This window comes from Buteo buteo, chromosome 2, assembly GCF_964188355.1.
Source record: "Buteo buteo chromosome 2, bButBut1.hap1.1, whole genome shotgun sequence".
Taxonomy (NCBI): Eukaryota; Metazoa; Chordata; class Aves; order Accipitriformes; family Accipitridae; genus Buteo; species Buteo buteo.
The window spans coordinates 8,042,191-8,060,418 of NC_134172.1; the positions used below are offsets into that span (position 1 = coordinate 8,042,191).

General features: G+C 43.5%; 1 protein-coding gene across 4 annotated transcripts in view; it reads left to right on the top strand.

Annotated features, from left to right (window-relative positions):
- GALNT11 (polypeptide N-acetylgalactosaminyltransferase 11) overlaps positions 1 to 15,615 on the top strand; it is a 53,698-nt gene extending 38,083 nt beyond the window's left edge. For all 4 annotated transcript variants that reach the window (XM_075045029.1, XM_075045054.1, XM_075045044.1 and 1 more), the window contains 3 exons: positions 3,389 to 3,493; positions 12,418 to 12,555; positions 14,800 to 15,615. In XM_075045029.1, the coding sequence (XP_074901130.1) occupies positions 3,389 to 3,493; positions 12,418 to 12,555; positions 14,800 to 14,931 (375 nt within the window). In that variant the 3' untranslated portion in view covers positions 14,932 to 15,615. The remainder of the gene's footprint in view (positions 1 to 3,388; positions 3,494 to 12,417; positions 12,556 to 14,799) is intronic.
- The last annotated feature ends 2,613 nt before the right edge of the window (positions 15,616 to 18,228 follow it).

Genomic DNA, 18,228 nt, shown 5'->3' on the forward strand with positions numbered 1-18,228 from the left:
TAAACTTTCTTAAAAATACAGAATTCTTATTTATTTATTTTTTTACATTTTGAGATTCTTTCTGAAAGATTTGCTTAAATACAATAAAAATGGTCTGTTTCCATAGAGCTTTAGTTTTGCAACAAGCTGTCTTGAAAATAACAGAATTTCTGTCTTTGGACAAAAGCAAATCAGTTTCACTGTGATCTGTATTTCAGGTCATCTTCAGACTAGATACTATTCAGTGAGGTTTCTTTCCTCAAAGCTCTGAGTTACGAAGTTTTGATGTCTTTAGAATGCACTTTCATGGCTGTTGGTTCTGAAGATGGATTTGGATAGAGAGAAATTTGGCCTCAAATATTCATGCTCTGTTGGTTTATGATAAGAGTACAATGTAATTAGTTTCCAAACTCACTGCTTTTACTGGATAATTTTCTGCAAAGATGAACATTTGCATCTGAGAGTAATGATGGCTTTTCTAGTCCTGAAAAGGCTGTTAGATAATGAACAAAAAATGAGTTTTGCTGCTTTTTTTCTTCAAAGTAGAAGAGATAAATTTTTATATGTATTCATGAAGGAAATCATGATTAAATTCATGCTTTAGCTCTGACACTTATGTTTATGGGTTTGTATGCAGGCAAAGCCAGCACGCAGTTGCATCTGTTTTCTCCAGTGCCAAATTGGTCTGATGTGTGCTATTTATGCTTCCCCAAAATAACGGATAACTTCAAACCCAAGACAACATTCTCAAAGTCTTCCCTGTGAAAGAGAAGACCTTGGAATAAACTATTTCATGTGCACATAGGTTATGGTTAGCAGATTCCTTTCTAGCTCAATAATTGGAAGCATTAAATAGCGATGCAGCCCTCTCCGCAAAGTAACATTGGCTGCAGTAGCTGTTGACAGTTGCTGGTGCTGCAAGTAGGCTCAGCCTGGAGGACCTGAGTTCATGCAGAACCTATTGACATCATTAGATTTTTGCTTGGAAGCAGCTATCTGGGAATCCATGATTTGTGCAGTATTTTTATAATAGTATCCCAGCCAAGCTGTAAAGTTATTTATTAGGGCAAACATGCGTAGTTTTCCTGAATAAAACTGATACAATGGGCTGATTCCCCTAGTTGTTAAATGCTGTTATTCCCCTAGTCAGACCTTGTTTGTTTTCTTTTTCCCCCATTTAAATTTAATAGCTTTCTGCTTTCATTCAGACAGAAGTTTAACTAAGGAATTGCTGATGTGGGGGAGGCTACTTGAGGGATCTGAATCCCTCAACAACACTTAAGGGGAAATCTTCCTGGCAATAATTTCCCGTACCTTAATTTGGAGAAAAACTTTGTGCACCCTTTAAGAAGGGGGAGACAAGACACGGAAAAATGTAGCTCCTCGGCTTTGTTCTCCGGGGTTCAAGAATTATACCCAGCATTGTATGAGAGAGTCAGCTTTGGCTCTGATGATCGTATAAACTATTTCCAGATGCCTACAAGGAACAGAACGATCAGCCAATGTCACCACTGTGTGCCAGACTCTTTAGGATTCGGGATGAATCACTCCAAATCCCATCTTATTCTCAAAAACTAATTGGGCCGGAGATAAGTGCTGGTTTGACAGCTGGGAAGAACTGTAATGATCACAAATTCTGACAGTTCTTAACAGTGTTATCAAATGCTGATCATCATGGCCAATAAAAACAAGGGCAAAAATCATATAAAACTCATGTAGCTGTATGGTTTGAAAGCCTTCTGTTGAGTGAGGAATGATGAAAATGAGATCTCTCCTAGAAGTCTCTGGGGTGTGAGGAAATATTACTTAGAAGGTTATGTGTAATTTGTTTCAGATGTGTGTAGGGAACAGGAGAAACATGGTGCACTTGAGGAGGGTGTTGATGTGCCTTGGGACAGCTATTTCCAGAAATGTTGTTTAGTGAAGAATATTATTTGGTATTTGCACTCTCTAACTTTTGCTATCTTGTGATGAAGCAGTTCGTTCTTTTTATTGCTGGAAGTGTCTTTTGGTTTCTTAAAAATTGTTGAATCAATACAAATGCCCAGACAGCGATGTAAGTCTTCATAATAAAATGCAGCTAGCTAATTAATCAGCCTGTCCTTGAGTTCAGGACAGCAAATTCTTTTTTCCTCTACATTCAGCTCCAGATTGGAAATAATTACTTTTAATGTGGATGCCAGATCTGGGGCCCTGCTATCTCCCACGCATGCACACACCCAGTGACTGTCAAATGCACTCCCATGCACTTGGTAGAGAGCGGGGCCCTTTGCTGTGAGGAAGGAAATGGCAGAGTTGTGGACATTGCTAGAATAATTGCCTTTCTCCTTGGTACCCTTGGCTGTGTGCAGTGCAGTTCTTGATGTGCAGGCAGTGATTGCTGCCTGAATAGCCTGATCCCCACTGCATCACGGGAAGAAAAAATAATCAGGCTGAAAAGAAGTCTTCTGCTGGCCACCAGTTAGTTCAGGGCATGTGTGTAATTTAAAGCCAGAATAGAGGTGTTTCGTCTTGCTGAGTAACTCAGTGGGGATACATCAAGATCTTAATGATTCTTGACTGTTGGAATAGGACAACCTAATCTTCAGACTCTGCAGAAGACCTCTTGGGTGACTTCCAGGGTAGGCATCATTGCCCAAACCAGGAGAGAGATTGCTAACTTGCTGAGGACCTCCTTGTTTGCTGTGATGGTAGATGCTTCCAGTTTTGCATCACAGGACAGTCTCCTGACCTGAATCTAGTCCTCTGATACAACATTATTCCAAATCAGAGTAGGCAGTGCATTTGAACTGGAATGAGCATTTGGGTGTTTGTAACATTTTCTCTTCTTCCCTGATCTGTCATTAAAATAACATAGCTGATAACTATGGCTTTTCAGTTACCTAAATGCTCTTGAAATTCAATTTGCAAACAACATTAAGTCTCTAAAGTTGTTTGTATTTAAGTAATTCCTTCTCCTTTCTCAAAGAGGCTGTCCTGCTTTGTGAAGAGAGGCTGTAGGAGGAGACATACGTTCAAGCTAAACTGTAGCAAAATGTGGTTTATACAGTATAGTCCATATTCCTGAGCTAGTGAGTATCTGGGACCTGAGACTTCCATGGAGAGTGAAAGAGGGGAAGGCAACTTGACAGTCGAGTATGGCCAGCATGTGCTGAGCCAGGTTGTGCATACTGTACTTGTACCATAAAGAAGGAAATCTTGATGTAATTAGGAAGCAAAATGGAACCATTTAATGCTGTCTTTTCTCCAAATTATCTGAAAAACAAAATGGTATTTTAAAAGGGAAGAAGGGGTTGGGTTTTTTTGTGAGCACACTGAGTTCTAGGGCTTCTAAAGCATTACCGTATGTTCCCTTTGGTATGTAGTGTTTGTTGTTTATTCTGTCCATCAAACTGTTTTCCTTTCCTAGTTGTATCACCTTCAAACCAACAAATGCCTGGTTGCCCAGGGCCACCCAAGTCAGAAAGGAGGCCTGGTAGTGGTTCGGGAATGTGACTACAACGATCAAAACCAGGTATGATATTCCTAAGTATATTGACTAGTGATTCACATCTTACAAATTGCTAATATGTTTTCCTGCTGGCAAAATGTCCTAGTTTAACATCTCACCAGCAAGAAGACTGATTTCAGAGTATCGTTCAAACTGCAAGGCTGGCTGAGGAGATCGTGGAGCTTACTGCTCTGTACCTTACTAATGCTGAGTATTGGATATTATATTCCCCTATCTTTATGGCAAGAATCTTTGTATGTGGCTGAAGACTATCCTTAAGTGGCTCCCAGTGGGCTCATAATCCACTGATTAATGCTTCAGAATTTGTAGAAGCTCTTTCAGTCAATTCTTCGTACTGGGATTTAAGGCAGCCTTTTCCTGGCCTGCTGTTCTTTGTGTACTGTACAACTAGTCCTCTGCTGCTGGAGAGGTTGTAGTTTGGGGTGAATGAATGATTTGTTGTTATTGCTAAATAGAAGGAATTCTAAGGAATTTAGAAAATTCTTTGGCTACAGGTGATTTGCTGATCTGGGAATTAATTGGGGATGGATGTGAAAATCTAACGAGAGTTTTTATAATACTACATGAAGCCTTTGCTATTTCACTTCTCTTCTTTCAGGCAAGAGAAATGTGGGACATGGATAAACAATCTCCAGGGTAGAGAGATCTTCACCTAATGTCATAAAGACTTTTACCTAGCTAAGAACTGCATTGAGAACATTACGATTTAGGAGCACATGGGACCCAAATCTAAAAACTAGATTGCATCTGAAAAGTAATCAAAGATGTAAAATAAATGGAGCATGGGATGTAACACAGCGTAGCTTTACCAAAGGTGGTTTATGCTAGACTAACTTGATAATTTATGAAATGGGCAGTAGTTTTCAGGATATGGAAACTGCAGCAGCAGAAGCAGGATGATTTGTCATAGTCCCAAACAAAAAGTTGTGTGCTTTGTCAACTAATGGGACTTTTTGCCTCCTACCTGTGACCTCACCAGTTGAATGTGACAGAGGCAGGCAGTGTGAGGGGTGTTAGCCAGTGTCTGGGTAAGTGTGTTTGGCTCTAGACACATGGTCTCTAGTTGCCACTTAGGACCAAGCAATGCATCCCTGCACTTTGCCTCTGGAGTACTGAGTAATCATCACTGTGACCAAATTGTAGGTCCCTGTGTTCAAGGTGGATGAATTTAAGCTGGAATGGGAATCAAGGTTTTCCTATGTGATCTCTTCCATTGGCTGTAAGAAAGTCAGCAAGTCTTGTAAAGACTGTGTAAATGTAACAGTAGCTGATTGGCACCAGTGATTGTACATTTACAGTGCCAAAGGTGCTACGCTGCTTTCTGAGCCTTTCAGTGTGAGTGAGAAAGCAAAAATGACTGCCTGTGGATGATGTCCGCAGTAAGAACAGATGGATCCTCACAGTTACTGTTTCCCCTCTCCTTCCTGCAATATTTTTAATAGTGAACTGCCACATGGCTGGAGGAGGAAGTCTGTTGTCTTTCCTTATCAAAACCTTTTTCTGATTTTTGTCCTGGAGACAGAAACTTCAGTTAGCCTTTGGGTGCTGAGAAAGACAAATTTAGTGCTCTGATTGTTGATCTTTGACTTCTTTTCTCATGAATCTAGTTTACTAGTGGTAAATTAAGGAATTAGTTCTCATAAAAAGGTGGCTGTGCTATCTTCTTTCACAGTGATTTTGTTCTCCAACCAAGTACGTTAACCAGTGCTATGGTTTTCTGCCATTGGACTTATTTCGTTCTAATAAATCCCAAGAGTGCATTCAGCCAGCTTTCTTTCATATCCTCTTGAACAATCTAGCTATAGATACATGAGAACAATTTAGAGAAAGATGACATTTAACAGTTTCTGTTTCTAAAAATAGCAAGAAAATTCCTGAGTATTGGAAGCTTTTGACTGTTATTTCTGGTAACACTCAACCCACTGGCATTTTCAGCTGATTTTTGCTCTAGAACCATCTGTATTATGCCTTTGGCCTAATAAGAAAGCCTGTGTTGGGTCTGGTGAAAGGCAGGTACCCAGCTATCCTGTCCCCTGGATGCCCACTGGCAGCAAGTTAAGGGTGTGTTGCTTAATATATACAGTGCAGACAGTTACTCTGGAAGATGACAATCTGCACATCTAGAAAATATTTTAAAAATTTGTGTCTCTCACAAATGTTATAATGAAAACTAGGACGTTTCATTAACTGGAACAGAAATACTCATTCTGGGATAATACTGGGGATTGAACATAAATTTAGGAATAAGTGATGAAAATTTTGTAGTTAGAAATAGCACAAGTAGAAGAGGTGACAGGATCTTACAGAATGAAGGTCAGTGAAGAGAGGTCTGAAGTAACAGAAGAAGCAGAAGACCTGATTGTGAATTTTGAAAACAGAAGACTAATATGGAATGAGAAATTTTGTAGTTGAAGAGTGGTCATGTGAAGGAACTGCAAAGATTGCCAAAGTAAACACTCTCCTGAAATTCAGTAGTGTGTCTGACCTCTTTCTGGAAGCAAAACTGGGAATGCACAAGGTAGTGCATACCACAAAATCTTCAGTGTTGAAGGAGGGTAGAAAATACGTAAGTGCATTGAAAGATCATCATGAAAGACTGGAGATGTCTGAAAAGTGGAAGTAAGAAACTGTGGTGTAGATTCTACCCAAAACCATTATGCCAAGGTTAATCAGATAGTGATTAGGGGATAAGGAGGCTGAAGCAGGTTTTGGGCTAGATACTGCTGTAAAGGAGGAGGAGTAGAAGTAGTTATTGACAAACTTGGAAGAGAAGAACCAAAGAACACTAAAAAGGAAGGTTTTGGAGTGAAGCACAATGGCCAACAAGGACTAACTAGTGGGAGTGTTTGTGATCTAAGACCTGAAAGAATATTGGGTTTATCATGTAGCTATTGCATGCTTGCCTTCTTCCTGACCTAAATGCTTAAAGCCAAGTTCCTTTTCCAGAAAATCTCCTCTTAAAGTCCACTGAATTATGCGGATTTTTTTGTACTGTTTGTTTTCAGATATGCTAGGTTGACTCTTAAGGTTTACTTTCTGTGTTGTCATAACCTCTCCTCTGTGTGTTTACTTCATTTCAATAATTTAATTTTTCTCTTACTTAGCAATATATCAAGATTTAAAAATGTGGCTGTTGCCATTCCAGCTGTGGATGGTGCTAAAGTGTCTAAGCATGTGCATCTGTGCTCTGGGCCTTTAAAAGATAACTGATGTGAGCAGGGAATTTCAGAAAAGCTCTGTTAACACTCTTGTAGCACTTTGTAAAGCATGTATTCTTATGTTTATTAACTGTTCAAGAGTCAGAGTCTAGAAGGATGTGCTCACATGTGCAGTTCTTCTGTAAGATCTTTCTCCTTAAACCTCTGGATCATGGCTGTTAGTTTGCTTTTCTTATACAACACATGTCTAGAGTGAGTGTGAAGATGTGCAAGTTTGGTCTGCTTACTGCTTTTCCATGAACTATTCAAGGAACACAATTCTTTGATCCCTCTAACAATTGTTATAAAACATCAGCAACACACTGAACTGTGAAACAGAAAGTATGTATCTGCTTTGGAATGACATTCAGGAGGACGTTGGGTTTTCAGGGTAGCAATAGCTTAAAATAATGATTATAGACCACCAAACTTTGCTGTTCCTGATGATTTTCACAAGTAATTTGGTGCTGTGATGTCATTGTTATCTATAATAATAGGAGCTGAAGTATATGCAAATAGCTGTGGTGTTGCAAATTGCTAGGCACATCTCTTCCTTAGTGCTGAGGCCACTTTTTGTGCTCTTAAGCTGAATTCGTCTTTTAGAAAACTGTCTGACAGAATAATACAGTAATGCCAACCTAAGCAACAGATTTTAACTGATGAAAGTACTGGAATGCTTTTCCTGTCAGCACAGTTCATGGTAGGGATTTTCTTTCACACAAAGGGCTGTTTCTGTAGTAGTTACTGTCTTGTATTTACTGAAATTTTTCAATGCATTCCTCTAGTGCTAATGCAATTTGCAGACCAAATAAAGAGTGTATATTCACAAAGCTTTGCCAGTTGGCCAACCGTGCCTTTTGCTACACTCCACTGCACTCTGAAAGCCAAAGTGTAGGCTGATGCTTCCTGGTTTATTTGACATCATTTTGAAAGATTTATTCCCTAGGAACAGTGAGCTTCTATTTTCTATCTATGACAGATTCTTTGATTTATTGTTTTTCCTTAGGTCAGGTGATAGGTTTTGTTGTCTATATTGACACTAGACTCAAAATCTTCTACAGTTAACTCCATGTTTCAAAAGGAAATGATAGTACGGGCCATTCTTCTAGATGATGAGGCACCATTTGGCCCTTTCCTCACTTGCATTTCCTCTGAAGTAGTTCAGCTAGCTGTTATCTGTTTACATTAACTAATATTACTGTAGGAATAATTTTATCTTTCACAAAAAAAAGTGCAGTAACACAGTCCTGTATCTCTTTATTATGGTAAAAAATAATCCCAGAGGGATATCAGTGTGATATAGTGTTTATGGAGGGATTGAAGAGTGTGCCTCCTTTACCAACAGTGGCAACCTGAAACCAGTCAGGAAATCCAAGTATTAGTAAAATGAGAGAGCAAAAAAGCTCCACTCTCCAGTCTTCAGCACTGTCACACTGCTGTCCTTGCAAGGAGTTAAACTGTAGTCATCACTGAAACTGCTTGTTAGGCTGTGTATGAGGAGAAGCCCTGTTTCTACTTGCCTATCTGTATGTAAATGAGATTAATGAAGTTGTCTTAGCAATCAATCAAGGAGAAGGCTGGGTGATTTGTTTGTGTTATATGGGGGTGAAGTAAAATCCTAGAGGTACTAGAAGCCCTAGGAAACCTCAGTCTTAAATCTGTAAATAGTCTGAACTACTTTTTGAGGGGACTAAATCCAAAATCCAGTTCTTCCTAAGCTGCACCTGCATAAAAAAAGGTTGATAGTAACAGAGTTCATACTTTGGACCTCTTCCCCATTTATTTTGCCCACAAGACCTACTCTAGCATGTGCTATACATCTGTCTGTAGGTGACCAGAAGGATACACATGCTGGCTTTGCTGTAGCGGTGAGAATGCTTACCCCAGATCTGTGGGTCCCATTTCAACTATGGGAAAGTTGAACCAGCTACTGCAGTCCGGGTGACGAAGCATGAACAGGACCTCTGTGCCCCTGTAGCCAAAGGCGAAGGCATTGACTGGTGGGTGGGAGACTTGGGCAGACATCTGAGCACTACCAAATCTGAAATGCTTTGCTTGAGGAGAGATCTCAAGGTGTTCTGGGGACATCTAAGGCCTCAGAAGGGTCAGTCGGCAGCTGAATGGGCCCCTGCACTCCAAGGCGGAGGGGGTCCTTGCACCTTTCCTCTTATCCTGTTGCCTGTGTTGAGAGGCAAGGAAAAAAGAGCTGCTATAAAGAGGCCAATTCTGCAGCATTCACCAAATTAAATCATTTATTTAACCCCAAACCTGATCAATTTCACTATGGACAGAAGTTCTTCCGTAACATCTGCCATTTAGGTTTTATTTAAAAACAGAAACAATTCATTATATTCTAATTGCATCCCAGTGTTTTTGACCCAGTGAAACTGGTCAGTGATTTTCCTTAGATCTGTGGAGCCGATCAGTTGTTAGTGTGTGTCTCTGGGGGACAGCAATTAAAGGGGCTCCTTTCCTATGTGGTGGGAGCTGGGCACAATTCCATTTTTAGAAACTGAAATCTGACAGTGATGCTGTCCTAGATGTTAGGAGGTAGATGCAGGATGAAAATACCCTGCACCTTGTCTGTTACCTTTTTTTATTATTATTAAATAAAATAAATTTTTAAAATGGCATTTTCTGTAGAAAATACCTAGGAGGATAAAACAAAGCATCACTCAGAACTGAGGTATAAATCCTAGGCAGGCACCTTATTAATGATAGACTTTTTGATAGTGTGCTGGCTGCCGGGAGATTTTTTTCCTTCCTATACTGGGCTGTTGCTCCTGACAGCCTGTAACAACAAGAGCTAAACATCGTCCTTCCAGTCTTCAGCAGCAAAGTAGTTAATAAATTTTGGAGTATGCAAAGGCTTGCAGTTTTGTAGCCCCCCCCCCCCCCCGTGGGGTGGCTTTGCTTTCCTCATGCTTGAATCTGTTAATAATCTGCAAGTTCATACTGATACTCTAATTTGAATTTGGAACCATAATGTGTCCCAAATTTGGGCCTTTTTTCCTTTTTCCTTTGTTTTCTATACCAAACACAAAATTAGTTTGAAATTAATTTTGGCCATCTTGTATAAGCCTTTCTCAAGAAGTATCACACTGGATTTAACTGCTGTTTTGTGTTCTTTGCCATTACTCAGCTTTTGATTAAAGGTCTGCTCCCTGTGTCACTGCAGTCTTCTCTCTCAGTTCTTACCAGTTTCATCTGTTGTTTGCATTTGGCTCCATCATTCTTCTTCTTTTAATAATAATACTCTTCTGGCACGTCCTGCTATTTCTCCATTCTCTCCTCTTTAATCTTGCCATGCTTTCTTTCTCATGACAGGTTTTAAACAGAAAAAGTACGTTAGAAGGCAGAGAATGCCTGAGGTTAGGGCAAATTTTAATATAATACCTGCACTTCCTCAGAGGAGGCCTTCACTGTATTATAATAGTCACTGTGATAATGAATGAGCTGTATGCTTTTCAATCATGCTGTCCAACTGAGGCAGTGTCCTGAATCACAGCTCCCTCCAGAAGGCTGTTTTTAGTGTCATCAGACAAAAAAAAAAAACAACCCACCACCAGAATTTGTTCTATTTGCCTGACTTTTCTGCCTGGAATTTGATATTCTGTACTCTTAAGTTTGAAGCTCATGCAGACTTAGTGGAAAAAAAAAAAAGAAAACCAAAAACCCCACAGAGCAGACGTGGTTACTGCAGCACTGTGAGCTTTTGTGAAATCAAAACGTGGCTGGAAGAAGAGCGCACTAGAAGAACTTAGTGTGCCTGTAGGTACTTCTGGTACTGTTACGAGGGGCTTAATTCCCTCTCATTCACAGGGTCAGAAGTCAGGGGGAAGGGGTTTGATGCTGGCAAGTGAGGTGGATAAGCAGCCTGGTGTCAGGTCTGGGAATGGCAGCAGAGCAAGAGATCTGGCCAGCTATGCTGTTGCCTGCTCAGCACCCCGAGAGGTTGGGAGATACTGTCCAGGTGCAGCGTGACTGCAGGGGCCCCGCGGTGCATTCAGAATAGCAGTAGTTTGGTGTTTAGCCAGGTGGTCTCAGTATCTTCCCTGCACTGCAGTTACAGTTTTCAGATACTTTCTTCTCCTTTTCCCTACCCCTACGTAACCCAGGATGTTCTAAGTTGCACACACCGAAGTTCCTTCATTTCTTTGCTTTCTTGCATAGAGTCTCCTGTTTGTTATGAGAGCTCCAGGTCTTCCACCTAACTCATCTTGGACCGAGACTTTGCAGGCCTGAAGGCACTGAAGGAGGGAGGGAGGACCAGCAGCTCCTGCAGTTAGACCAGGCTGGTGGTCCAGCTTCCCGGAACCTTCAGCTGTGCCCGACATGCCTTGCTCCAAAGCAAGGTTTAGTGCAGCCCAGTGGGAGCCAGCAGGGTATGGGCATGAACTGCAGCAAATGAAGGTGCCTGACACTTTTTTATGCCAACAATAAAAATACCTGCTTCCGCTAAAGTAGCATATAGGAGAGGACAAACTGACAGCTTGAGTGTATCCTTGCTTCTTGTTAAAGGTGATGGTGGTTTTCAGCGTGATCACAGAGAAACTCCTTTAACGTCATGTATATTCAGGAACCAAATGCAGCTGAAGCTGCAAATGTGAACCAACGCATTCTTGCATTATACATTTGGGCCCCAGAGAGGAGCTGAATTCAGTTCCCACCACTTATGTGAGCTGCTAGGATATTGTATAGGTTCTTTAGGTCCAGATCAAGACGTTTTCGTGTTGGTTCAGCCAATACAAAGTGGGTTGTGAAACAGAGAGGGGTGGTCTCCCTGTAAGCACGGCACAGCTAGAAAAAGCAGTTTGGCTGGGGAGCAGAGAAGGCCATAAACCTGTCAGTTATGGAGCATGTAGTTTCAGCATGGGAATGGTAAAACAGCAATTTTTCTCACTCCGTGGAGAGCAGTATGGAAAGTTTTGATAGCACCTGGATGCTGGTGATCATCTGCTTGAGTAAAGATCTCTGAGCACCAGGCCACCAGCTGCAAGGAGTAGGACCCAGGGACCAGTGTGGAGACTAATGTGGGCTACCCAGCACCAGAATTTGCACAGCTGGTTTTGGTTTCTCATCATTTAGCATCTACAAGCTGACCCCAGCGCACTATGTTAAATAAATTCCTATGTGTTTATAGACAAACGCAGCGGTTTCAGAGAAGATTGGAGATACCTTTTGGCCTTGCGTGCCTGCCAAGCTACTTCCCCACAGCTCTTGGGCCACCTGCTGTCACCCAGCATCCACCTCTGCCCCCCATACTGGCTCCGTACGTGGAGCTGAGGCAATCCACCAGCTCCTCCTTCATGACTGAAGGATCATCTTTGGATAAGAAGGTTTACTGTCTGGCTTAACGACTTTGCTCAGAGAGCGGCTGGTCACCTGCTTGGAGATCTACTGCTTGCCTGTCATGTTATCTTGTCTAGCTGCCTGGACAGGAGGAACATATGGGGGCTGCTTAATTTTAAAAACACTAGTTACAGAGCAGAATCATAAGCGGTCCTTTTAGTGCCTCTGTATGGGGTAATGCTTGTGATGTTGGGAAGGCAATAGAGCACCGCAGCTGCATTTCAGTTGCTGGAAGAAAGGCAGCAAAGAGGCAGTGGGCATTGGAAGGCACGTCTCATGACACCCAGATGCTAAAGCACCTTCTCTGTAGCTGAACAAAAGATGCAGGGCACCTGCCCTGAAACATTGGGATAAATGTCTTTTTATCTTCTCTCTCAGGTCTGGATTTACAATGAAGATCATGAGCTGATTTTAAATAATCTCCTTTGCTTGGATGTTTCGGAAACTCGCTCGTCCGATCCACCTCGTCTCATGAAATGCCATGGGTCCGGCGGCTCACAGCAGTGGACGTTCGGGGTAAGTGGAGTGTCTGGCCTATAGCATGTTGCTTGTAATTAATGTCTCAATAAGTGACAATAGCACTAACAGGACATTAGGGTTGAGTTTAATTATGACCAAACCTCAGATGTACCAAGTCAATTGTACTGGACTAGGGCCAGCCCACATTCTAGGCAGACTGTACAAAAGTTACATGGGCTTTGGTGGCTGTATTTCAGCCTGAATAAAACTTTTGCTGAGCTCTGGAACATGCAGGCCCTTTCCTTTGCAACACAGGAAGGTTTCTGCAGCCCCGTTTAGCCTTTTTTCTGCTTGTCACAGCCACCTGCAGCACTTGTGGCTCACAAGCGTATGCCAGAGAGAACAAAATCCATGCCACAGCTCTTTGTTGTGTTGTGTTTGCAGGACTGGGAGATGGGAGCAGTCCATGTGGTGATTTCTGCTTAGTGCTTGAAGATGCACAGGGTAGAGCTGAGGATTGATAGAGGAGTTTTTTGCTGTCGTGTCTGCCCTATAATTGCATCGCGTTAGTTTAATCACTTAGAGTCTCGAGTGGCTGATTTCACAAAACCGAGCCAGCGCTGCATACACGAGTTTTGGCTCCTGCGTATTAACGCAGAGGCTGCTCCCTCACATGCCCTCAGCATAGCAGTGAGTCTGTAGTACAAACATCGTCTAACAAAGAGGAGGGCAGTGCCAGAACTGCCTATTGCCCTTCCAGGACAGCTCTGCATAAACTGTCTTGGGTTCATAGCACGCTGCTCGTTGGCAGCACGCGTTCCTAAGTGGGGTCCAATAAGGAAGGCTGTTGCAGTCCAGGATGGTTTGGAGATACAGAGGCAGATACTGCATGAGCCCAGCGTTGTGAGTGTCTGATGCTTGCACCAGCAGTGCCACAGCCACAAATGGTACTGGGAGTTGAGAACTTAAAAATTCTGCTGCTGATAAGAGATTATTCAGGGTTCTTCAGCTTGAGCTAGCGGACAAAATTTTTACAAGACTGAGAGAATGGCCATTGAAATTCAATGCACGTAACTGTTAGGGGATACCTGTAGTGGTGGTGGAGAATTTGGGCTTTGTGTGTGAAATGTGGGCTTTGAGCTGGCCATTTTCACTGAGGGCGTGGGAGGTAGATCTCTAACAGTGTCAGATTGGTGCTCGGTAATGATCAACAACAAAGGAAGGCGAATCAAATATTAGGACTGATTAGGGAAGGAATAGGAACCAAAACAGAAAAACGTCATTGCACCATTGTAGTTTGCCCGTACTGCACATGCTGGTCGTCTCCTCTCAGAAAGGCTAAATTAGGGCTGGAGAAGGTTCAGAGATGGGTGGCAGGGCAAACCAAGGGCATGGGGCACCTTTCACATGAGGAATATGTGAGCAGGCTGGGACTCTCTAGAGAAGTGAAGACTTGTGGGAGTAAGGGGAAATAGTTTAGGTGTGTGAGTCACTGGTACAGAGAAAGGACAACTATGCGCTCTCAGTTACAGTACAAGACTCAGTGGTGGGGTGATTCTGGAGGAGTGTTGTGTATTCTTGCCGTGTTCTTCCACTTCACTGGAGATCTGCTTGTGTCCATGAGCAGTGACGGAGAGCCTGGTGCGGCTGTTCTCACCTGTCTGCTCCCTTTATGCAGGAGAGCAGGAGGTTGCTGCCCACGGGAGCTGCTGGGGTTGTGGAGAGAGACCTTTCCAGATAGAACAGGGACCCTCAAAGTGCCCAAAGCAGCTGCAACAATCTGTTGGTGGGGGGAGATGACAGGGTCCTCTGGGGGGAAAAAAAAAGAGGAGAAGGATCTGTTTCCTTCTCACACTTGACTAGAGTCTGGCCTTGCCCTGGTTACTGGGACGTGGGTGCTGCGGGCAGTGGCATTGCTACAGCTTGGCCGGCTGCAGAGCAGGGACCTGGCTGTGCCGCGCTGTAGCCTTGTGGTCTCCCTCTTTGCTGAGTGCTGGGGAACGGTTTTGATCATCCCTCCACCTCATTACGGGACTGTGGTATAAACAAAATCCAAACTGGGTCCCTGTAAGGATGTGAGAGCCTTCGTTTCAAGGTCTGAACGTGGTTATGGGGTGTGCTGTACTCTGGCTTTTAACTGGTGCTGCTGTGGGTCTGGTGTGTCAGGGAGGCTACTGAAAGGCTTATCTGTCAGGAAGGAGCATCCTCTCCCCTTAAACATTGGTTTTGGCTTCAGTTTGACAGTGGAGTAGAACAGAATTTTTAATAAACAAATCCCATCTGTCTTTCTCTCTCCTCTAGAAAAACAACCGCCTCTACCAGGTCTCCGTGGGGCAGTGCATGAAGGTGGTAGATCCGCTTAGCCACAAGGGGTACGTGACCATGGCCATCTGCGATGGGTCCCTTCCTCAGCAGTGGCATTTTGAGAGCTGAGACAGCGAGGATGCGGCTGAGAAGCGTTAAGCCAAGACTCGATTCCCCTTCAGCCATGATTTTAAGTCATTCTGGAGGGCTTTGCGAGGAGCCCCTAGCTGCTACACCCGGCCCAACCATTGCAAGGACCCTTTAGAAATACTCTGCTATGAAGAGCTGTGTCCATGAGAAGGTCCAGGTGGTCACCGGTCTCTGGTCAGATATAACAGTAATAGCAGCAGCCCCACTGCAGAACAACATGTAGAAGTGCAATTTATCAGCGGTTCCTTGGATTATCCTGGATTATTGAACTGTTTTTAAGTAAGAGAAATTATTAGAGCAATGTAATTTAAATTGTGAGATTTTAGCTTTGTGGATCTTTTAAATGACAATGACAGAAAGGAGTCCTCTTCAAGTATTTCATGTGCAGTATCTCATTAATTTACATTTTTAGTATGGTTTTACTGGCCAAATTATTTTACTTTTTCTGGAAAATACTTTTATTCCCTTTTATCTTCTGAAAATTGTCATTTGTAATATTTAAATTTAGTTCTTTTAATTTACAATTTTAGGACATTTCATGTAGTTTAAATTCTTAGCGGTCATTCGTCACCTCATATTTAAAACAAAGTAACTATTACAAAGTCTATTTTGATGATTCATGACAGTAGCTGCATTTAAAATAAAGTATCATTTTTTTATTAATTGGTATGGCCTTACTCTTTGTAGCTGTTGGACCAGAAAGCACCAACTTAGAGACTGATGAAAACGAGTGTTCACATAACTTGGGTCTTCCCTTGTTTTCACTCTTTTCTTCACAGCTGGCTCTTTCTCCCTCTCTCAAGTCTTGGAAGGTTTGACAGATAATTTCTGTTTGGGTTTTTTTCCCCTCCACTTCTCCATTTCCCTTCCCAAGTTCATTTGTTTCACTATTTACCTTTCTTTGACTTCCTGCCTCACCCCCAGATGCCGCTTCAGTGCGTGGAAGCTGCTGCAGAAGAGAAAAGCTGTTCTTACCCAACGTATTTTTCCTTAGCAACGTTGTCCTTGTTTATCACGCTGCAGCGACTTGCCTTGCCTGGGAAGCACACAGCTCCAACATCGGCAGCGCCAGGACAGCCTTGCCCTTTCACTGGGGCAGCAGAAACATTTTCCAACTGCATCCAGTTACCCTCATTTTGGGCAGCATGAGGCAAATAATGATAATGCTGGAGCAATTATAGACCCACGTCTTCCTGCAGAGAGGAGATTCACTTGTGACAGACTGTCATCTGCCAGGGCAGTCACCCTGGGAGGAGAAAAGCAAGAGGAAGAACACGAGCAGGTAAGAGCGGTCCCTTGCCGCTGCGCGGCTTCTTGCCTCCTTCATCAGTTAGGGAAGCAGTGAGTCACAGGCAGGGAGGAACGAGGTGAGCAAGGTTTAATTGTAAACCAGAACAATAGGCTGAAGTGGAAGTTCTTCCAGATAAAGCATTATGATGGGAATAAACATTAGACACCAGCCAAGTTCCTTCCTAGCAAGAGAAATCTCTGAAAACAACCCCAGCCCCCGTCAGCAGCTGTACGTCAGCCGAGGCCCGTGCTGCGCCCCTCGCTGGGTCAGGCGGCCCTCGTGGGGGCACCCAGAGTCTTGAAACCGGTTCCCAAATGGCTGTTGCAGGGCAGGAACAGATTCACAGGGTGTCAGCTCACAGGGCCTCCCGCTGAACCCTTTCAGCAGCAGCAGGGACGGCGTAAAACCAGCTGTCGGGATGTGCCGACAGCTCCGGAGAGGGTTTGTGCTGCCTGTCCTTACGCCAATACCCCCGCTTCCTCGGGGGGACACCTGGGTGGCTGTTGTGCGTGGAATTAATTCCAGTCCTTGTTGGGGGCGAAAGGGTGGGCTACAGCTTTGTTTATGCCTGTCTGCTTAACCCTGACTGCTCCCACGAGTGAGTGTGAAGCTCTCAGCTGTTTGCTGGGCTTTCCTGTAGGCTGAGAAATTTGTTTTGGCTGTCAAATTGGCTGTGCAGTAGCCTTGCTCTGGCTTTTTTTTTTTCCTGTGGCCTTTGTCTTTTTAAAAAATAATAAAAAATCAAAACCCACACAAATCCTCAAACTGGCAATGCAGAAGCTTGCTTTATTTACAGTCTGAGTCTGTTGCCACAGAGAATTTTTGACCTTTTGCTCCCCGTGAGGAAATTTGGAGGCAGCTGTCAAAAATGGCTCAATACATGCGGTCTTTAAGCCTGCAATAATAGGCAAGAATGTAGAATTGATGGACCACTGAGTTACAGCTGGATTGTTCCTTAATATAAAGAAGATAAATATTCTACCTCACTCTTATATAAATAATGCACCTTTTTTTTTTTTTAAATTGGTGATACCCACATTTGCAGTGCTGCGTGTGTGGGCTGGTGGCTTCAGCCTCTGCACGCCCAGCCCCTGCCAGCACCTAGGGACTGGTGCTGGTTTCCAGGAACAGATGGAGGCGATGGCATTTTGGATGGTGTCAGTTGTTTCTGCAGCGAACAATTTTTGGCCAAAGCTGTAGCTGTTCAGTGCTGCAGCCGCAGAGCCAGGTCATTGCACACAAAATTTGAAGAAGAGAGGGGTATAAATCTTTCCTGTGAACACCCAGTCCTGAATCAGTTGATGGTTCTTAGCTACGCCCTGCATGGGCAGCCTGCGATTAGGTGGAAATTCATAGTTTTCTTCCTCTATTTGAGTGTCTGCTCACAGCTGACCCTTGGGAATTTGGCTCAGTAGGAAGAACAGAAAGAAAAGCCCTATCCTGAGATTTAAGCTGTCCCAGCACTCAGTATGCTGAGTCATACTGAGAATTTATTTGTAGAGAAACTGCACCTGGGACTCATTTTTAAGCCTGTGTCAAATATTTCTGTCTCGATGACCTGTGGAGTTGGTGGCCAACAGCAGCTTCGCTTCGTGGCTCGTTTCTCCTGTTTCTGCAGCTGGCCTGCCCTGCGCTAACCGCGACACACGAGCTGTGCTCCCCGCTCACCCCCAGTGCCGACACCACTCGGGTCCTCTGTCTTCCAGCAGCCGGAGCGCACAACGTAAGTAAGGCTGGAGAACAGCTTTGGCCTGGCTGCTTCCCATCTTGGAGCCCTTTTTTTTTTAGCCTTGACCCAGTACTGAGGTCTCAACAGAAACGTTTCTGGGCCAGGCAGCCCCACTGCAGCAGTGTTGGGGTTTAACCCCACACAGCCCCTTGCTCACCACCACCCCTTCCACCCCCGCCCAGGGATAGGGGAGGGACTGGGAAGGGTGGAAGTGTTAAAACTCCGTGGGTCGAGATAAGGACAGTTTAATAGGTAA